The 23,114-nt window shown below is 42.3% G+C and overlaps 1 protein-coding gene across 2 annotated transcripts; it reads right to left on the bottom strand.

The window, feature by feature from the left end:
- Positions 1-8,427: 8,427 nt before the first annotated feature.
- On the bottom strand, positions 8,428-13,178 carry tba (tubulin, alpha 8 like 3-1). 2 transcript variants are annotated; one of them, XM_082968803.1, is made up of 5 exons: positions 13,000-13,178; positions 11,814-11,876; positions 10,116-10,338; positions 9,860-10,008; positions 8,428-9,577 (listed from the first exon to the last, which is right to left on the bottom strand). In XM_082968803.1, exons 2-5 carry the CDS (start codon positions 11,814-11,816, stop codon positions 8,600-8,602), a joined length of 1,353 nt encoding a protein of 450 aa, XP_082824929.1. In that variant the 5' UTR covers positions 11,817-11,876; positions 13,000-13,178; the 3' UTR covers positions 8,428-8,599. The 2 variants fall into 2 exon arrangements, with proteins under 2 accessions (XP_082824929.1, NP_001167032.1); NM_001173561.1 differs by lacking the exon at positions 13,000-13,178 and having other exon boundaries at positions 8,433-9,577; positions 11,814-11,872.
- Between the last annotated feature and the right edge of the window lie 9,936 nt (positions 13,179-23,114).

Here is a 23,114-nt window from a genome sequence, read left to right on the forward strand (position 1 = left end):
TGAAACCCCCTATGTCCAACGAGGTGGACTGTGCGGAATACTGCTATTAGAGCTGTGCTAGGGCAGTATGAGCTGGTACTAAGCAGCCTAGAAGGAGATGGCAAAAAACTGCATCCAAGACAGCTTCAACTGCCAGTGACTTATTCGAGCACTTCAGCAAAGGGCAAGACTGTGTTGGGCCTCACACTTGCCTCTGCTGTTCCTGGAGAGCTTGAATGTCTAAACATTTCACTGCAGAAGAAAACTCAGACTGTCTCTGGTATGCAGGCTGCAGTCGAGTGTGTGCGGTCATCTCTCAGGGGAAAGAGAAATGATGAAAGCTACCTTGCACTGTATTAGAAAGCAACAACATTGATTAACTCTATTGAAACCATTGAGAGGCACTCAAGACGATTTGCTGGCAAAGCAGTGGATCACTATAGGGCAGAATTTTTTTAAAGTGTTGGATGGTGTGGAGGTTCAGTTTGGCGACCGTTCTGACCAGGACAGTCTAAACGTCCTGCAAAAAAGTTGGAAAGAGCGCTTCTCACGGGGGAGTTGGATGAGTTTCTAGATCAGTATCCAGAGGTGAACATAGATTCTCTTTCAGTGCAGTTGCCTCTCTTTCACAGCAAATACCCCTGTAGCAGCAGTGGAGAGGCAGCAGAGGTTCTCAGGAGGCTTCCAGTGGAGGTGCGGGGGTTTGTTTGACCAAGTTGAGGTGCTGATCAGATATTTTGTTTGTGGTGCCTGTGCTCTTCATGTGAGGCTGAGAGGAGTTTCAGTGCAGGTTAAAGACTTGGCTACGGACCAGCATGGGCCAAGAGAGACTGAACGGTGTTGTTGTCTGTAATGTACATAAAGACAGTCTGGACAGTCTCAAGAGGGAAAATATCTGCCAGCAATTTGTTGGATCCATTGAAACCCGCAAACATATGTTTGGTTCTTTTGTTCATTAGTGTGTGTATAGCAGTGGTTCTCAACCTTTTTTGGGGTACTGGAACCACTGCATATTTTGAGGCAAGGCAGGCAAGGTTTTGAGGACCCCCCCCCCCCCCCCCCCCCCCCCTATATATATTATATGTAAAGTTACTGGAAACCTTGTGGTACTGAAAACGTTCATTACACTTTTTTATTTCACGGACCCCTTGCAATTACACCAGGGACCCCTAGGGGTCCATGGACCCCTGTTTGAGAACCCCTGGTGTATAGTATGATATTTGTTATTTTGTTTAGTAGTTTTCAGTTTTTAGTACATGACAGTACACTTACTAATTATTTTATTTAAAATTGCATACTTTGTGTGACATAATTGTCCATAGCTGTTGTTTGAAGAGTTGAGACACTGACTGAAGGATATTTTTGGTTGATTTATTTGGGTTATTCATTGAAGTAGAACTGTACTTATTTTTAGCTTTTTGTTCTTGTAAAGCTTTTGTAGTAGACTCAGGCCAGTGGCACATATTTAACGACTATATAAATGTATCAGAAAAAGTCTAATTAAAAGGACAATTCAATACGGAGAACAACTTTGTGATGGTTCTCAATGGAGATTATTTTAGACGAGATCACACCATGTTCATTGTATTTACGAAAACTGCACCCATACAGTGTACAGTACCATTGCCACCTACTGGCCTTTCTTGGTATTGCTGGTTGTAAGTATAAATACCAGCAGACATACTGGACTGATAAGGAACACTGCTATAACTATTATTAGTAGTAGTATTATAATGATTTAAACAGTTGTTGGGACAACCCTTCAGTTAACTACTGTACCTATCACTTATCCAGTAGTAGTGATTATGGTTCCTCAATATTATACATTTAACATATTACAACGTAGGCTATGTGTTACAGCACTACATTTGGTGTCCCCCTCAGGAATTGCTCTTGAGAAAATTTCATGTAATTGTCCCCTCCAAAAGTTGATATCAGATTTTCGCCCCTGTTTGTGACATCTGCTAATATAAAAAGAGCTTTCTAAATACATTTGATTGACGATTGAATATTTGATGGCTGTCACGGTAAAGTCTAGACCTGTTGTATTCGAAGGCATGTGACAAATAAAATTAGATTTGATTTTGTTGTTTGAATCCCAGATTGTCCCTTTAAACCTGGTGTCGTACCATTTCAGATAACATGGAGTCTTTAAACCTGGTGTCGTACCATTTCAGATAACATGGAGTCTTTAAACCTGGTGTCGTACCATTTCAGATAACATGGAGTCTTTAAACCTGGTGTCGTACCATTTCAGATAACATGGAGTCTTTAAACCTGGTGTCGTACCATTTCAGATAACATGGAGTCTTTAAACCTGGTGTCGTACCATTTCAGTTACCATGGTGCCTTTTAACATGGAGTCTTTAAACCTGGTGTCGTACCATTTCAGATAACATGGAGTCTTTAAACCTGGTGTCGTATCATTTCAGATAACATGGAGTCTTTAAACCTGGTGTCGTACCATTTCAGATAACATGGAGTCTTTAAACCTGGTGTCGTACCATTTCAGATAACATGGAGTCTTTAAACCTGGTGTCGTACCATTTCAGATAACATGGAGTCTTTAAACCTGGTGTCGTACCATTTCAGATAACATGGAGTCTTTAAACCTGGTGTCGTACCATTTCAGTTACCATGGTGCCTTTTAACATGGAGTCTTTAAACCTGGTGTCGTACCATTTCAGATAACATGGAGTCTTTAAACCTGGTGTCGTACCATTTCAGATAACATGGTGCCTTTAAACCTGGTGTCGTACCATTTCAGATAACATGGTGCCTTTAAACCTGGTGTCGTATCATTTCAGATAACATGGAGTCTTTAAACCTGGTGTCGTACCATTTCAGATAACATGGAGTCTTTAAACCTGGTGTCGTACCATTTCAGATAACATGGAGTCTTTAAACCTGGTGTCGTACCATTTCAGATAACATGGAGTCTTTAAACCTGGTGTCGTACCATTTCAGATAACATGGAGTCTTTAAACCTGGTGTCGTACCATTTCAGTTACCATGGTGCCTTTTAACATGGAGTCTTTAAACCTGGTGTCGTACCATTTCAGATAACATGGAGTCTTTAAACCTGGTGTCGTACCATTTCAGATAACATGGTGCCTTTAAACCTGGTGTCGTACCATTTCAGATAACATGGTGCCTTTAAACCTGGTGTCGTATCATTTCAGATAACATGGAGTCTTTAAACCTGGTGTCGTACCATTTCAGATAACATGGAGTCTTTAAACCTGGTGTCGTACCATTTCAGATAACATGGTCCCTTTAAACCTGGTGTCGTACCATTTCAGATAACATGGAGTCTTTAAACCTGGTGTCGTACCATTTCAGATAACATGGTGCCTTTAAACCTGGTGTCGTACCATTTCAGATAACATGGTGCCTTTAAACCTGGTGTTGTACCATTTCAGATAACATGGAGCCTTTAAACCTGGTGTCGTACCATTTCAGATAACATGGAGTCTTTAAACCTGGTGTTGTACCATTTCAGATAACATGGTGCCTTTAAACCTGGTGTCGTACCATTTCAGATAACATGGTGCCTTTAAACCTGGTGTCGTACCATTTCAGATAACATGGTGCCTTTAAACCTGGTGTCGTACCATTTCAGATAACATGGAGTCTTTAAACCTGGTGTCGTACCATTTCAGATAACATGGTGCTGCTAAACCTGGTGTCGTACCATTTCAGATAACATGGAGTCTTTAAACCTGGTGTCGTACCATTTCAGATAACATGGAGTCTTTAAACCTGGTGTCGTATCATTTCAGATAACATGGTGCCTTTAAACCTGGTGTCGTACCATTTCAGATAACATGGAGTCTTTAAACCTGGTGTCGTACCATTTCAGATAACATGGAGTCTTTAAACCTGGTGTCGTACCATTTCAGATAACATGGAGTCTTTAAACCTGGTGTCGTACCATTTCAGATAACATGGAGTCTTTAAACCTGGTGTCGTACCATTTCAGATAACATGGAGTCTTTAAACCTGGTGTCGTACCATTTCAGATAACATGGAGTCTTTAAACCTGGTGTCGTACCATTTCAGATAACATGGAGTCTTTAAACCTGGTGTCGTACCATTTCAGATAACATGGAGTCTTTAAACCTGGTGCCGTACCATTTCAGATAACATGGAGTCTTTAAACCTGGTGTCGTACCATTTCAGATAACATGGAGTCTTTAAACCTGGTGCCGTACCATTTCAGTTACCATGGTGCCTTTTAACATGGAGTCTTTAAACCTGGTGTCGTACCATTTCAGATAACATGGAGTCTTTAAACCTGGTGTCGTACCATTTCAGATAACATGGAGTCTTTAAACCTGGTGTCGTACCATTTCAGATAACATGGTGCCTTTAAACCTGGTGTCGTACCATTTCAGATAACATGGAGTCTTTAAACCTGGTGTCATACCATTTCAGATAACATGGAGTCTTTAAACCTGGTGTCGTACCATTTCAGATAACATGGAGTCTATAAACCTGGTGTCGTACCATTTCAGATAACATGGTGCCTTTAAACCTGGTGTCGTACCATTTCAGATAACATGGAGTCTTTAAACCTGGTGTCGTACCATTTCAGATAACATGGTGCCTTTAAACCTGGTGTCATACCATTTCAGATAACATGGAGTCTTTAAACCTGGTGTCGTACCATTTCAGATAACATGGTGCCTTTAAACCTGGTGTCGTACCATTTCAGATAACATGGAGTCTTTAAACCTGGTGTCGTACCATTTCAGATAACATGGTGCTGCTAAACCTGGTGTCGTACCATTTCAGAGAACATGGAGTCTTTAAACCTGGTGTCATACCATTTCAGATAACATGGAGTCTTTAAACCTGGTGTCATACCATTTCAGATAACATGGAGTCTTTAAACCTGGTGTCGTACCATTTCAGATAACATGGAGTCTTTAAACCTGGTGTCGTACCATTTCAGATAACATGGAGTCTTTAAACCTGGTGTCGTATCATTTCAGATAACATGGTGCCTTTAAACCTGGTGTCGTACCATTTCAGATAACATGGAGTCTTTAAACCTGGTGTCGTACCATTTCAGATAACATGGAGTCTTTAAACCTGGTGTCGTACCATTTCAGATAACATGGAGTCTTTAAACCTGGTGTCGTACCATTTCAGATAACATGGTGCCTTTAAACCTGGTGTCGTACCATTTCAGATAACATGGAGTCTTTAAACCTGGTGTCGTACCATTTCAGATAACATGGAGTCTTTAAACCTGGTGTCGTACCATTTCAGATAACATGGAGTCTTTAAACCTGGTGTCGTACCATTTCAGATAACATGGTGCCTTTAAACCTGGTGTCATACCATTTCAGATAACATGGTGCCTTTAAACCTGGTGTCGTACCATTTCAGATAACATGGAGTCTTTAAACCTGGTGTCGTACCATTTCAGATAACATGGTGCCTTTAAACCTGGTGTCATACAATTTCAGATAACATGGAGTCATTAAACCTGGTGTCGTACCATTTCAGATAACATGGAGTCTTTAAACCTGGTGTCGTACCATTTCAGATAACATGGTGCCTTTAAACCTGGTGTCGTACCATTTCAGATAACATGGTGCCTTTAAACCTGGTGTCGTACCATTTCAGATAACATGGTGCTGCTAAACCTGGTGTCGTACCATTTCAGATAACATGGTGCAACTTCTATTAAGCGTTCCCGAATGCTTCCAGAACTTACTAGAACGATCTCATTTATACAGGACAAAATAATTTTTGTACGTTTTTATGTTGTTTACATTTTTTTTCCCAGGAACTTCTATATAGACAGTTCCCAAAAATAAGCATTACCAAGTGTGAAGGGAGGCTTTCATCTCTATCTTAAGGGGGGCTGAGAATGAGAGAGTAGGTGTGTGGATGTTTATTTATGTATTTATCCTTCATTCTACTGGCCAGTATGAGCATAGTCCATTTTCCATCAACTTAGTTATATGCATACTTGAATCATTTCACCATGATGTGTTTTTGTATGAACGGGAGTTATATTATAATGTAATTATGTTAATTGTGTTATGATTTTGTTATTTCCTTGTTCCCTCTCTCTGATCACAGGTAATGAGTGTTCCCTCTCTTCCTCCATTATCTCTGATCACAGGTAATGAGTGTTCCCTCTCTTCCCCCACTATCTCTGATCACAGGTAATGAGTGTTCCCTCTCTTCCTCCATTATCTCTGATCACAGGTAATGAGTGTTCCCTCTCTTCCTCCATTATCTCTGATCACAGGTAATGAGTGTTCCCTCTCTTCCCCCACTATCTCTGATCACAGGTAATGAGTGTTCCCTCTCTTCCTCCACTGTCTCTGATCACAGGTAATGAGTGTTCCCTCTCTTCCTCCACTATCTCTGATCACAGGTAATGAGTGTTCCCTCTCTTCCTCCACTATCTCTGATCACAGGTAATGAATGAGTGTTCCCTCTCTTCCTTCACTCTCTCTGATCACAGGTAATGAGTGTTCCCTCTCTTCCTCCACTATCTCTGATCACAGGTAATGAATGAGTGTTCCCTCTCTTCCTTCACTCTCTCTGATCATTGCACCAGAGGGGAAATGTATATATTGGGGTGGGACTTTAAGTCTCCTGTGTTCCGGGCCTGGGAGAACATCTCCAGGAGGAGCCTTCCTTTATTGCAACCTGTACTAAGTCCTTTTGTTGTTTTCAGCCTGAGGGCCATGTAAGCAGAAGAACCAAAGTTGTCCTGCAGTTCATTTAATACATCTACGGTCCAGGCAACAGCACCAAGTGAGAACCACAATGTGGCTGCTTGCAAGATATTCATTTGTATTTCCCAAAGTGTATGCATCTGTAATAGTCTCTATTTCAGTGTGAGACATTTACAGAAAATAATAAATGTAGCAAATTATAATGGTTGACTTTTTCACAGGACTAAATTGTCTCGTTATGGTGTGTGAGAGCATGGGCGGAGCCATTTAGGCTATTTTATTTTTTGTTTTTTTTTTATAAAGCTAATATTGGTGATTTACCACCACCTGCAGTGACGCGGTCCTGAACCAAAACTTTGAAGAAGACAATGCTCTGATCATTGATCGCGCCCACACCATAGGAATGGTGGAAACCTTTAATGGCCATATCCATGCCAAAACAGGTTATATCCAAGCAGAGATCTCTAAACATCTTTATGGCGTCAGTCCTTGTTCATTTCCCACATTCCGTACCACTACTTCCAGTATTTATGCTGCAATAGTTTGTGTCGGGGAAGGCTTGGGTCAGTCTGTTATGTCTATAGAGTATTTCTCCTGTCTTATCCGGGTGTCCTGTGTGAATTTAAGTATGCTCCCTCTAATTCTCTCTCCCTCCCCTCCTGGAGGACCTGAGCCCTGGGACCATGCCTCAGGACTACATGGCCTGATGACTCCGTGCTGTCCCCAGTCCTGAGCCGTGGGACAATACCTCAGGACTACCTGGCATGATGACTCCTTGCTGTCCCCAGCCCATCTGGTCGTGCTGCTGCTCCAGTTTCAACTGTTCTGCCTGCAGCTATGGAACCCTGACCTGTTCACTGGACGTGCTACCTGTCCCAGACCTGCTGTTTTCAACTCTCTAGAGACAGCAGGAGCGGTAGAGATACTCTCAAAGATCGGCTATGAAAAGCCAACTGACATTTACTGCTGACCTGTTGCACCCTCGACAACTACTGTGATTATTATTATTTGACCATGCTGGTCATTTATGAACATCTAGGCCATGTGCTGTTATAATCTCCACCCAGCACAGCCAGAAGAGGACTGGCCACCCCTCAGAACCTGTTCCTCTCTAGGTTTCTTCCTAGGTTCTGGACTTTCTAGGGAGTTTTTCCTAGCCACCGTGCATCTACATCTGCATTGCTTGCTGTTTGGGGTTTTATGCTGTATAAGCACTGAAATCAGCTGATGTAAAAAAGGGCTTTATAAATACATGTGATTGATTTACATTAGGTAACTGTGCCACCTCCTGGTTACAGATGAGAATACTAGAGCTGCAACATGTCACTGTGTTGTGTATGTGATGTTTGTTAGGAGGAAATGGTCAGAGAAAAATAGCCCAGTCAAAAATCAGTGAATACATGTTATAGGCAAATAATACGAGTATTTCAAACTAAGTTTGCTGCTGGAGAGGCTCCCACCCAACAGTGGTCCATCTCAATGAAGTTGAAGTCAGCATTCATGTACAAGTTCAGCAGAAACGTTGGGTTGAATCGCTACCGAATATCCATAGATTTCCCCCCCCAAAAGAAATTAGTTTAATGAGTCACTCAGACGCTAAAAATGATTCAGTGATTTTTTTTTTACCTGCGTCACTTCAGTAGGCTACAACAGTATTAATATCGACGGCAGTAGGCTGTGGCCTCTGCGAAAAGCCCCACAGATCACCCCCCCCCCCCCCAAAAAAAACACTCATTTGACATTCTATTTTTCGTCTAGACAAGAGACGTGGCGTTTATTGAGAACCCTGACACATGACCAGATGTAACAGAGACTGTTAACACTGCAGTGGGGAATGTGTTGCCGTCATGTTAAGTGTAGGCCTCCAACAGTGTTGGAATGTACGGTTGCAAACACCTAGTTTGTTTAACACTTTAATATTCCTCTCCCTCCTCATCCTCTTCTCCCACGCTGTCAGTGCCCACCTCTTCATAGTCCTTCTCCAGGGCAGCCATGTCTTCTCTGGCCTCAGAGAACTCTCCCTCCTCCATGCCCTCACCAACGTACCAGTGCACGAAGGCTCTCTTGGCATACATCAGGTCAAACTTGTGGTCCAGACGAGCCCAGGCCTCAGCGATGGCTGTGGTGTTACTCAGCATGCACACGGCCCTCTGGACCTTGGCCAGGTCTCCTCCAGGTACCACCGTAGGGGGCTGGTAGTTGATACCCACCTTGAAGCCAGTGGGACACCAGTCCACAAACTGGATACTCCTCTTGGTTTTGATGGCAGCGATGGCAGAGTTGACATCTTTGGGAACAACGTCACCACGGTACAGGAGACAGCAGGCCATGTACTTGCCGTGACGAGGGTCACACTTCACCATCTGATTGGCTGGCTCGAAGCAGGCGTTGGTGATGTCAGCGACTGACAGCTGCTCGTGATAGGCCTTCTCAGCGGAGATGACTGGGGCATAGGTAGCCAGGGGGAAGTGGATACGGGGGTAGGGCACCAAGTTGGTCTGGAACTCTGTCAGATCAACATTCAGGGCTCCATCGAATCGCAGGGAGGCAGTGATGGAGGAGACGATCTGACCAATGAGCCTGTTGAGATTGGTGTACGAGGGACGCTCAATATCGAGGTTCCTGCGGCAGATGTCATAGATGGCCTCATTGTCCACCATGAAGGCACAGTCAGAGTGTTCCAGGGTGGTGTGAGTGGTCAGGATGGAGTTGTAGGGCTCCACCACAGCTGTGGACACCTGGGGAGCTGGGTAAACGGCAAACTCAAGCTTAGACTTCTTTCCGTAGTCCACAGACAGACGTTCCATCAGCAGGGAGGTGAAACCAGAGCCGGTGCCTCCTCCAAAGCTGTGGAAGATGAGGAATCCCTGGAGTCCAGTACATTGGTCAGCCTGAATGGAGAAATGGTACAATAACATTATTACATATGACGTTACATTAGTAAGAACATATAATGGAGAACCTGTTCGCATTTTCTACTTATAACCTTTTTATAACCTCTTCGGCTTGTTCCTGTAAAAGAACCCTTTATCTTCCAGATAGAACCACCCAAAAACACACCTTGTAGATAGCTTTCTTCCATCGAACAACCTTGAAGGGGAAAAAAAGGTTCCCCGTAGAAACATGTACCTGTAGAAGCCTAGATAGAACCCCATTTCAGAATGATGACTCACCAATTTGCGTGTCCTGTCCAGCACGATGTCAATGATCTCCTTGCCGATGGTGTAGTGACCACGGGCGTAGTTGTTGGCAGCATCTTCCTTACCCGTAATGAGCTGCTCAGGGTGGAACAGCTGGCGATAGATACCTGTCCTCACCTCATCTGAAAGACAAAGGTAAATTCAGAACATCTTGGGACAGAATATTAAACCAACTCATTCAAAAGATTATGAACCTTCCTGTAGGATTTCAGAGGATGTCTCATCTTACCGATGACAGTGGGCTCCAGATCTACGAAGATTGCACGGGGGACATGCTTTCCGGCTCCGGTCTCACTGAAGAAGGTGTTGAAGGAGTCGTCTCCACCTCCACGAGTCTTGTCACTGGGCATCTGTCCGTCCGGCTGGATCCCATGCTCCAGGCAGTACAGCTCCCAACAGGCATTGCCCATCTGGACTCCGGCTTGGCCCACATGCATAGAAATACACTCACGCTGAAAGAGAGGAGGTACAAGAGATCAACCACATGGAAACTTAAAATCACATAATGCCTATACAAATGTTTAGGTTTAAAGCCATTTCATAGAATATGAAAAGAGTAAACTAACATGATTGATAGGATATACAAATGTTTTTTGGTTTTTTTAAACTACTACTAAAAGACAACATTGCTTTCTCCATTTCCCTTTAAATTGTCTATCTATTACAGTAATAGAATGGCCTAATGTAACTTTGTGAATTTTGAAGCATTTACAGTTGGTAATAAAAATGTATTAACTCTTCATAATTCATAAACAGAACATATAATATGTCCAAAGCCGGTGTTAACCTCAGACCTCATCTTTTCCAAACCCCTATTCCCCCTACTGACTGATCTACAATTAATAATAAGTCAATAATGAGTCATTATTTATGATGAAAGTTAATTTGTAGATCAGTCTGCCATCGTTTTGATGCTCTCAAACACAGCCATTGGCTAGGCTATCCTGCTTGGCCACCATCTTGGATATATGACACTCATGCTGTAAGTCATCTTGTAAATCCTCTGCCGTTTGAGATCGTTGTTTTTTTTTTTATGACTCTGCATCTTTAAGAGCAGAGGACCAGAGACGAAAAGGTGTGCCTTGTTCCTGTGGGCCACCCCCCGCTCCCTCTCTCCCCTTCTCCCCCTCTCTCTCCTTCCTCCCTCCGTCCAACCAGCTGCGCACCAACTGCACTGTACGAACAGCGACAGACCGCGCTCACAGAAAATGGCTACCATGTCAAACGGCTTCTCCTCTTCATGTCATCCTCCTCTTTCAAATGCCGAAATCTCAGAAAAAACCATGTACATTTTTTTATATATATATAAAAAATAAAAATGGTATCTGCAATTCATGTTTTTGTCCTGAAGCTAAGTGTTTTTTTATTTAAACAATGGACAGTCTATGAACAAGTAGAACAATGACCCACATTGGATGTACAGTTATACATTGTAAAAAATAAATATATATATATATTTTAAGCTAAATAATTCTAAAATCACATGCATCCTTTAATCAGCTGTATACATAACACAGTAACATATGAAGAACAGGTAATGCAGAAAATCTGCTGATAATGACAAAGTTAAGGGCGGGAATCAAAGCCAATTGCGCATTAGATTCCATCCTCAGGGTGGGTGAACTTGGTACGTTGTTTTTACTGCATTTATTTTTACTTAACAGAAATGTCTAAATACTTTATAGAACGATTAGTACACAGTGACGAAATCATTTCCTAGTTAAATGAAGGTTAAATAAATAAAATAAAAAATGAATAAGTAGTAGGCAAAACATATTTCAGGCATGTGCCACCGCCATGGTCTTTATATAACAGAATCCATCGTCCACATGCTTTTCAACTTTATCTAATCTAATCTTATCATTTTCGTTTGAATACCATGTAAAATAAATATATAACTGATTTTATCATCTGCGTCAGCACTCACCATTTTGTCTAGTTTCCTTTTCCTTCACAGGCTGACGTCGAGGATTCAGAAGAGAAGGCAGAACTGTAGGAGAAAGGAAGAGGTGGGGTTTTATATACGCCTGGTAGCAGACAGACAGGCAGGAAGCTACAGCAGAGTCTGGTTGGCTGGGGACACGGTTGGTGGGTGGTTCTTCAATTGCTGTTGCGTAGAGAGAAATAGTAATGGCGTCTTTTTGTAGGCATTTTAACTCCGCCATGGTTCGTTGGATGAAAATGAATTACGTTTTTGTAGGGATTTCGATAAAGGCCGAAAATGGGTTTATGTGGTAAACACAGGTTTAGGAGATTTTATACGTTTTGTTCTATGAGATTATCTTCATCAGCTAACGGTACTTTATTTTTGTGCATTTTGAAGCATTTATGTAATAAAAAATATTTTAAAAAAACACAAAGCACACAAAGGCTTCATAATTCATAAAGGTCATGTTAACTGACTGAAATTATCTCATAGAACAAAACGTATCAGATCTCCTAAACCTGTTTTAACCTCAGACCTTATTTCTAGCCTCTATTCCAGAACCCCATTCATTCCAGAACCCCATTCATTCCCAATTCATTTTTTTTTTTATGATAGAGATGGCTGAACAAACTAGAATGGTATTTAAGGAAAACAAATGACTGTCTTTTTTTTTACATTACATTTTAGCAGACGCTCTTATCCAGAGCAACTTGCAGTAGTAAGTATATATTTCTTTAGACTTTTTCATACTGATCCCCTGTGAGAAATGAACTCACAACCTTGGTGGTGCATGCTCTACCAACTAATCCACAATGAGTACATCTTACTGGCCTAAATCAACTAATACGGCAGCTTAATGACTTTAAATAATATACCCCATTATGATAACATTGTGCCGCCAGTAAGAGTGGTAACAACGATTAGACATTTTTTGTTTATTGACAGATTTTGTTAAATGGAAACCACAGATGCTCAAATCTAAGGAACTTAAACCTTAAAGTGATGTTATCAATCAGGGGTGTCATGCACCCCCACAAATCTGAGGGGGGCACAAAGTACACGAGGACTGATGGGGAGTGGTAAGTTGGAGAATTTTGCATCTTTTAAGCACCAAAATCTCGAGCCATAAGCTTAATTCTAGGTAAAATACAGTACATGTCAATTTTTTCTGTATATCTAAGCATACCTCTTGAGCTGTCTGTATCCTCCAGACTGATGGTTCTTTGTTCAAATAAACTAAATATGCTTTGCTGTATTCTCTGCTCAAATCTGGGTAAAATATTGAAAGAAATGAGAGTCTTATTCAGTACATTTAGTAAAATGCCACTGCAATTCAAGAAAAACCCTGGTATGAAACAACGAGGACAAAGAGGAAGGGATGGTTTGGGGAGAAGCTTGGGGGAGGGGATACGGATGGGGGAGGGGTGAGCGGCGGGGGGGGGGGAAGAGAGGGGAGGAGAAAAGGGTGGGTTAGGGAGGAAAAGTAGGCAAGGGGAGAGGGATTGTGTAGGGGAGAAGAATGTGGGGGAGGAGTAGGGGACGGGAGACGGGTGGGGAGACAGGTGTGGGAGGGGAGAGGGATGGGGAGGGAGGGGAGGGGAGGGAGCGACACAAAATAAGGGTGTTGGGTTACACCTACAGCCTCTCAAAGGACTCGTTGAAAATAAGCTTTAAAGGCATGATAATGAAGCCTTATTCTTGGGAAATTAATTCAATGTCAGTTATTCAATGGATAGCCTAGAAACATGGATAGCCTAGCCGTTAATAACATGTGTAACTGTGTTGTTTTGTCACGAAGTGCTTTGCTTTATCTTGGCCAGGTCGCAGTTGTAAATGAGAACTTGTTCTCAACTGGCCTACCTGGTTAAATATAGGCTAGAAACATGGCTAGCCTAGAAACATGGCTAGCCTAGAAACATGGCTAGCCTAGAAACATGGCTAGCCTAGAAACATGGCTAGCCTAGAAACATGGCTAGCCTAGAAACATGGCTAGCCTAGAAACATGGCTAGCCTAGAAACATGGCTAGCCTAGAAACATGACTAGCCGAAATATACTACTAAAAAAAATAAAGGGAACACTAAAATAACACATCCTAGATCTGAATGAATGAAATAATCTTATTAAATACTTTTTTCTTTACATAGTTGAATGTGCTGACAACAAAATCACACAAAAATAATCAATGGAAATCCAATTTATGAACCCATGGAGGTGTGGATTTGGAGTCACACTCAAAATTAAAGTGGAAAACCACACTACAGGCTGATCCAATTTTGATATAATGTCCTTAAAACAAGTCAAAATGAGGCTCAGTAGTGTGTGTGGCCTCCACGTGCCTGTATGACCTCCCTACAACACCTGGGCATGCTCCTGATGAGGTGGCAGATGGTCTCCTGAGGGATCTCCTCCCAGACCTGGACTAAAGCATCCGCCAACTCCTGGACAGTCTGTGGTGGATGGAGCGAGACATGATGTCCCAGATGTGCTCAATTGGATTCAGGTCTGGGGAACGGGCGGGCCAGTCCATAGCATCATTCCTCTTGCAGGAACTGCTGACACACTCCAGCCACATGAGGTCTAGCATTGTCTTGCATTAGGAGGAACCCAGGGCCAACTGCACCAGCATATGGTCTCACAAGGGGTCTGAGGATCTCATCTCGGTACCTAATGGCAGTCAGGCTACCTCTGGCGAGCACATGGAGGGCTGTGCGGCCCCCCCAAAGAAATGCCACCCCACACCATGACTGACCCACCACCAAACCGGTCATGCTGGAGGATGTTGCAGGCAGCAGAACGTTCTCCACGGCGTCTCCAGACTCTGTCACATCTGTCACGTGCTCAGTGTGAACCTGCTTCATCTGTGAAGAGCACAGGGCGCCAGTGGCGAATTTGCCAATCTTGGTGTTCTCTGGCAAATGCCAAACATCCTGCACGGTGTTGGGCTGTAAGCACAAACCCCACCTGTGGACGTCGGGCCCTCATACCACCCTCATGGGGTCTGTTTCTGACCGTTTGAGCAGACACATGCACATTTGTGGCCTGCTGGAGGTCATTTTGCAGGGCTCTGGCAGTGCTCCTCCTGCTGCTCCTTGCACAAAGGCGGAGGTAGCGGTCCTGCTGCTGGGTTGTTGCCCTCCTACGGCCTCCTCCACGTCTCCTGATGTACTGGCCTGTCTCCTGGTAGCGCCTCCATGCTCTGGACACTACGCTGACAGACACAGCAAACCTTCTTGCCACAGCTCGCATTGATGTGCCATCCTGGATGAGCTGCACTACCTGAGCCACTTGTGTGGGTTGTAGACTCAGTCTCATGCTAACACTAGAGTGAAAGCACCGCCAGCATTCAAAAGTGACCAAAACATCAGCCAGGAAGCATAGGAACTGAGAAGTGGTCTGTGGTTACCACCTGCCGAACCACTCCTTTATTGGGCGTGTCTTGCTAATTGACTATAATTTCCACCTGTTGCCTATTCTATTGGCACAACAGCATGTGAAATGTATTGTCAATCAGTGTTGCTTCCTAAGTGGACAGTTTGATTTCACAGAAGTGTGATTGACTTGGTGTTACATTGTGTTGTTTAAGTGTTACCTTTATTTTTTTGAGCAGTGTATATGGATAGCCGAAATACGTGGATAGCCTATATACGTGGCCAGGCTAGAAACGTGGCCAGGCTAGAAACGTGGATAGCCTAGAAACGTGGATAGCCTAGAAACGTGGGATAGCCTAGAAACGTGGGATAGCCTAGAAACGCATTGATAGCCTAGAAACGCATGGATAGCCTAGAAACGCATGGATAGCCTAGAAACATGGGTAGCCTAGAAACATGGGTAGCATAGAAACATGGATAGCATAGAAACATGGATAGCATATGTGACGTAGCAGTCCGTGACTGGCCGCGGGCAGCATTTGGTACTTCAACGCACACATTCATCACTCCTCCGTTATCAGATCAGTTAACAATGTGGGTCGACACACAAGTTAACTTCTCTATCTTAGTACGTACATTTCACACTTACGTCAGTAACCGGTTATGTTATAAAGAAATAAACAGACAAGTATTCATATTTAATATAAGCAATATTTATTATACTTATCGATGTTATGGATGAGCGCGTTGTTTGTTTGTTTGTTTGTTGTTTGTTTGTTTGTTTGTTTGTTCTGTTCCTCTCTCTCCTTCTCTGTAGTTTCCGGGTATGCTGGATAAGGACCCGTGCTAAGGGAATTAGGCTGACTTTGTAGTGCCTGTCCCGATTGGCTCATTAATGTAAATGGGCATATTGAAAGACACTGTCAGTTGTGATGTAATTTTGTAAATGTTATATTGTGATATTGTTTCATAAAAAAAAAAACATGTTGCAATGTATATACTTTAGTATGTTTAGTTGAATGGAAAATGTAGGTTTGAATAGGTAATTGCTTAATTAATTAGCGTTAATTGTTCTGAGGGGAGGCATTTTGGATTGAGCTGTGGATGGGGCCAGCATTGTTTTATTTTATTTTATTATTATTTTTAGTTATTTTTCTATTTTTATTTTATTTTATTTTTATTTTTTTTATTTTTATTGTATTTTTTTAAAGCTGTCCCTTAAGGTATATGTTTGATGGCAGTACTGTTGTTTTTTGTTCCGGAATCACTATGTAAATAAACACCCAGAAGCACAGAAGAAGTTTTGCGGCTCCGCCATCTTTTGATTTTGATAGAGGTTAGGTTTTCCAGTTTAGCCTTCTGGCCTACTCTATGGCACAGCATAGAAACATGGATAGCATAGAAACATGGATAGCCTATAAGCATAATCTATCTTCCAGCATAGGCATTTCTCTGCTCCGTGCACCTTGGAAGGAACCACTTAGTAGGGAGAATATGGGGGGGGGAATCTTTGCCTGGTCCAGTCAGTGTGCTCCCCTCTGTAAAATACATCTGACAGATCTGTTTATAAATAATTATCATAAAACGTGGGCTTTAAAAAAAAAAAATACGTTTCAGTAATTCATTTATAATGAATACTATAGTGATGCTGAATGTAAAAATGTCTCAATTTATCCACTATGTGACGTTTGGTAAGTGAAAATTATAGGAGAAAATAGCCCAGTCACAAATAGTATTTCATACCAAGTTGGCTGCTGGAGAGGCTCCCACCCAAAGGGAGATCCATCTCAAATCAATTTGTAATCAGCAGAAATGTATGTTTGGTTGAATCCCTACGAAATATCCATATTTTCCCCCTCACAAATATCAATAATTGAGTCACTCCTTGGCAAAAAATTGAGGGGAAATGCTGTAAATTAAGACGAATACCTCGATGTATTTTGAAAGATGAGACGTCGAAGATAATAAATACCACTTTAATGTCATACAAGCAAGTTTAAAAACACCCGGGTCTGCAATTCACACATTTTTATATCATATACAGTGTCAACGTTTATGCTCAATATGTTTGATGTACAGTTTCAAGGTGACATGGCGTCATAACCTTGGGGTTGTTCTGAACAGAATGTTTGTCTATTGTGAAGAAAAATTTGCCACTGAACACGCACCCGAATGCACTCACGACTCCGTTCTATGCGCACCAAAATTACAATCTGTTTCCTCTGAATTGCCTTGTGAAAGCTTAACACTGTAAGATCGTATTTTATAACTTTAGCTACTCATGTTGGCAATAGAAAAAGCATTTTAAATGATGCCCACCTGACCAAGACTGTGATTTATATAATGGCTGTTTTTGGGATGGCGTAAACAACAACAGTAATTGTGTGATGTCGAGGTGCACGGTTGTGTTCCAAACAAAACAACAATTGCGCTTAATCTAGTTCCTCAATGGCACAACTAAGAGAGCGAAGACTCTTCTTTGACTTATAAAAGTGCCTAAATCACTTAGGAACTGTGCACAGTTTTGAGAGGTGTGTGTCCACTTCGAGACACAAGTTAGAACTCTCACTCAAACTCTTATGTTGCAACTACCTCACATTTTCCAGGAATATTCTTACGTGATAGTATCCAGAATATTTTCACATTTCGTTAGTCACAGACAGGTATTTACCTGGACTGTATTTTTTTAATTTTATCTTTATTTAACTTGGCAAGTCAGTTAAGAACAAATTCTTATTTTCAATGACAGTCTAGGAACAGTGGGTTAACTGCCTTGTTCAGGGGCAGAACAACAGATTTTATACCTTATCAGCTCTGGGATTTGATCTTGCAACCTTTCAGTTACTAGTCCAACACTCTAACCACTAGGCTACGCTGCCATCTCTATGAAAGGAATCGCAGGACAACATACAACATTGCCTGATGTGGAAGTTAAGGAAAGCATCCCAGCCAGCGAAACAGTTCCCCTCTGTCTCTCTACGTGTAGACCATCTATCTGATGCTGTCTGGTCCAAATGAGTAGGACATTGTTGCCGCCCGTAGCTTGGAAGGGAAAGGGAAGCCAGCATCTGGCCTCCCTTGACAATAAAAAAAGTATACAAAATTAGCCAATCAGCGTTGAGCTAAACTGAGCAAGCTCAACTGTGAATGGTCCTAGTGCCCCCCCTTCCCCCCAAAAAAGTGTCAAGGGAAGCCATCTTGAATTTGGCGTCACTCCTTTCATTTAATTGTTGCGTCTCATTGTGTTGTTGTCCTCCAGTGGCTAGCTAGCTAAAATTGTCCCTTTCCTAAATTAGCTATGGATGGAGATAGGGATTTAGACTTGTGGTTTTACTTCATTCTCCATACCGGCCAATAATTATAACGCCGATTCTGATCCAGCCATTATTTCATACATTGTTGTGCCTCTGGCCTGAGAGGATGGAAGTTCAATATGTAGCTAGATGTAGAAGGCTAATGTAAACTAGCTAACGTTGCCCATGAATGGAAGTTAGGCTAGGGAGCAAGCATATTAGCCAGGTAGCCTAGGACAACAAAAACTAAAAGTGTATACTGTATGACAGAGTGATAGACCGTTTAGGCAACATGAAAGAGAGGAGGATGGCGTTTCTCTACAAGTAGGGTGGGTAAACATGTTTTCTACTCACATGCACACACACAGAAATCAGAAACATGGACAGCCACATCATATTTAGCTTACGTTGATTAGACAAATTTGTTTTTTGGTATCTTTTTAAATTGTCACTGTATTAGACTTAGCAGCAGGTGATTTGATGATATTGAAATGGTGCTGGATGTCACGGATCCCCCCGGTACTACTACATTTCAGTCATTTAGCAGACGCTCTTATCCAGAGCGACTTACATTTCATGCATTTTGTTTTGTACTGGCCCCCCGTGGGAATCGAACCCACAACCCTGGCATTAGCACACACCATGCTGGCATCGCAAACACCATGCTCTACCAACTGAGCCACACGGGAAGCCATGTTCCTGTGGACAAAGGGCTGTCTAACCCCTCCCATGTCCTAGTGGACACGGTTATGGCTATTGTCGATGTTAAAGAAAAACATAACTTATGTTACTAAAAAAAATATTATATGTGTTATTGAAATACAAATAGTTTGTATTGAAACGGACACAGGGTGAATGTTTGTATTATTTGTATTAGGTAGTTTGGATTCCTCTCAGAAAAGGGGAGATGTAGTGATGTATTCTGATAGATATTTCCCTAATTGATTGGTTATGCGTGTCATAACACGGATATGACTAACCAATGAGGACTGAGCAGATAGTAGCTCAGTGGACTGCATGTTAATTGTCTGATATAAGAGTTATTAAACATAACTAAACCGGATAATTCACTGCCTAGTCTCCATCATGACAGTAGCCCACTTTTATGTGTGTGACTTTTAACTGTATTGTTGTATACAACATGTGCTAACATACGTACACATACAAATTAAATGTATTTATATAGCCCTTCTTACATCAAAGTGCTGTACAGAAACCCAGCCTAAAACCCCAAACAGCAAGCAATGCAGGTGTAGAAGCACGGTGGCTAGGAAAAACTCCCTAGAAAGGCAAAAACCTAGGAAGAAACCTAGAGAGGAACCAGGCTATGAGTGGTGGCCAGTCCTCTTCTGGCTGTGCCGGGTGGAGATTATAACAGAACATGGCCAAGATGTTCAAATGTTCATAAATGACCAGCAGGGTCAAATAACAGTAATCACAGTGAGCAGGTCAGGGTTCCATTGTCACGGCTCACTAGAATGATGGGGGTGAAGTCAGGCACAGGAGACCACAGATACGGAGTAGGGTGTTTATTTTCCTAATTCCAACAAATCCAGAATAGGAAATGAACAAGGGAATAAAAAAAATGAACCAGACAAAAATAACAATGTCCACCTCAACAGGGTTGGAAAACAGTCTAGCAACAAAATAAACACCTTCATCAAAAAAGACAGTAGAAAACAAAAACATAAATCCCACGAAACACGCAAACAACGAACAATCCCGCACAAAAACCTAAACCCAGACAGCAAGACTAAATACCCCACTAATTACCTAACTCAAAACAGGTGTAACACAAAACCAGACAAAACCAAACGAAAAGGAAAAGAGGACCGGTGGCAGTTGGCTTTTTCATAGCCGATCTTTGAGAGTATCTCTACCGCTCCTGCAGTCTCTAGAGAGTTGAAAACAGCAGGTCTGGGACAGGTAGCACGTCCGGTGAACAGGTAAGGGTTCCATAGCTGCAGGCAGAACAGTTGAAACTGGAGCAGCAGCACGGCCAGGTGGACTGGGGACAACAAGGAGTCATCATGCCAGGTAGTCCTGAGACATGGTCCTAGGGCTCAGGTCCTCCGAGAGAAAGAAATAGAGAATTAGAGAGAGCATACTTAAATTCACACCGGATAAGATAGGAGAAATACTCCAGATATAACAGACTGACCCTAGCCCCCCGGCACATAAACTACTGCAGCATAAATACTGGAGGCTGAGACAGGAGGGGTCAGGAGACACTGTGGCCCCATCCGACGATAACCCCAAACAGGGCCAAACAGGCAGGATATAACCCCACCCACTTTGCCAAAGCACAGCCCCCACACTACTAGAGGGATATCTTCAACCACCAACTTACCATCCTGAGACAAGGCCGAGTATAGCCCACAAAGATCTCCGCCACGGCACAACCCAAGGGGGGCGCCAACCCAGACAGGAAGACCACGTCAGTGACTCAACCCACTCAAGTGACGCACTCAAGTGACGCACCCCTCCTAGGGACGGCATGGAAGAACACCAGTAAGCCAGTGACTCAGCCCCTGTAAAAGGGTTAGAGGCAGAGAATCCCAGTGGAGAGAGGGAAACCGGCCAGGCAGAGACAGCAAGGGCGGTTCGTTGCTCCAGAGCCTTTCGGTTCACCTTCACACTCCTGGGCCAGACTACACTCAATCATAGGACCTACTGAAGAGATGAGTCTTCAGTAAAGACTTAAAGGTTGAGACCGAGTCTGCGTCTCTCACATGGATAGGCAGATCATTCCATAAAAATTGAGCTCTATAGGAGAAAGCCCTACCTCCAGCCATTTGCTTAGAAATTCTAGGGACAATTAGGAGGCCTGCGTCTTGTGACCGCAGCGTACGTGTAGGTATGTACGGCAGGACCAAATCGGAAAGATAGGTAGGAGAAAGCCCATGTAATGCTTTGTAGGTTAGCAGTAAAACCTTGAAATCAGCCCTTGCCTTAATAGGAAGCCAGTGTAGAGAGGCTAGCACTGGAGTAATATGATCAAATGTTTTGGTTCTAGTCAGGATTCTAGCAGCCGTATTTAGCACTAACTGAAGTTTATTTATTGCTTTACAACCCCTTGGCATACAAGAGTGTGGCAGCAGTCTCTTGGGACATTTACTGGGACCTCTTCATCTGCAGACAGGCTTTTCACAGCTTTCCACATCTGAGGACAGACATCACAACAACAAAAAACAGACTTCACTTGATTACAATTAGACAGCCCTGACCATAATCTCTCTCTCTCTCTCTCTGTCTTCATAGTTTTCTTCTCTAGGGTCTAAAACTGGAGAATATTTGGATAATGTCATCCCATAGCCCTGTCAAACTTGTACACCTACTCCCTTTTTCTGACAGCTGGAGCAAAACATTATTTGACCCTCTTCCATTGCTGTTCTCTACAAATGCAGCATTTGAAGCATTTAATTTACGATGATAAATAGGCCTACATCAAGATAACAAACAAAGAATGAAGTTAATAAACTGATGATATTTCACTTAGCTGTAGTATGTAAAGTTAGGCAGCTAGCTAGCTGGCTAACAATCAGCTCATTAAGCCTACACACAGCTAATAGATAGCTAATAACACATCGTTTAAAAAAAAAAAACATTTTCTAAATGTATTTACCGATTTACTTGAATAAATTCACGCCTCTACGCCCACGAAGCGGACAGTCTTATGGAGCGAACCGTTGTCAAGCGGAAGCACCGCTTCTGGTCGAAACATAGGAGCGAAAGTGTAATTTAACAATTAGCTGCCTATTGTAATGCAGGCCTATTATTATTATCACGTTTGGTAACATTTGACCATGTATTTATTTTCAGAGATTCAATGAGTTGTAAAAATGTCTCAGAGAACTCTGCTGACTTCCCTCAGTTGAAGGTCAGCTAAGTTAACCTAGACTACTTAACATTACTAGCTTGGTATTTGAAGTTGTTATATTATCATTAGCAGTCTATTATCAGGTAAAAAGCATATACTTATTATTCATAATTTCTCAAATATGTATTATCTAATCATTCAGTCGAATACGCTATGATATAGCCATTGAATCTGTCTTTGAGCGTTAAGGGAGGTTATTAATGGATAGTGTTAGGGTTGAACTGGCTATTTGTATGCATAACTTATATAATATACTGGGGACGCTATGCTACAATATTAAGTATATGAACTACGGATAAATCAACTGTTGAAGACAAGAAGAACTACAACCGGCGACAGGAAGTGCGTCACTAGGCTGAGACCAGCCTGCACGCCAACGATAGGAGGAGCAAGTTTAAACCACGCTCCTCCTCCCTCTGACAGGCCAGCATTGAGCAGGAACTATCTCTGTCAGAGTATAAAAGCGAGAACAATAGGATGTGTCGTTCTCTTCTCTGTTTTACCCTGCGAGGCAAAACAGCGAGACCGTATATATACGAACCACACATATACCACGCACGTGTTTGCATTGAATAAAGTACAGCTAAATCAGAAGTTACCATGAGCTGACTATTTTGTTCTGTTACCAGAAAATAACTGTCGCAACATTAACAATAGCTCGGTCCACAAGATTATGTTATTATATTTTTCAATCTTGAAAATACAAGGGCAAATGTTATTAAATCAGTGACTGAAATTTCGCACTACGTGGATATTCAT

This window comes from Salmo salar, chromosome 25 (genome assembly GCF_965601325.2).
Source record: "Salmo salar chromosome 25, fSalSal1, whole genome shotgun sequence".
Classification (NCBI taxonomy): Eukaryota; Metazoa; Chordata; class Actinopteri; order Salmoniformes; family Salmonidae; genus Salmo; species Salmo salar.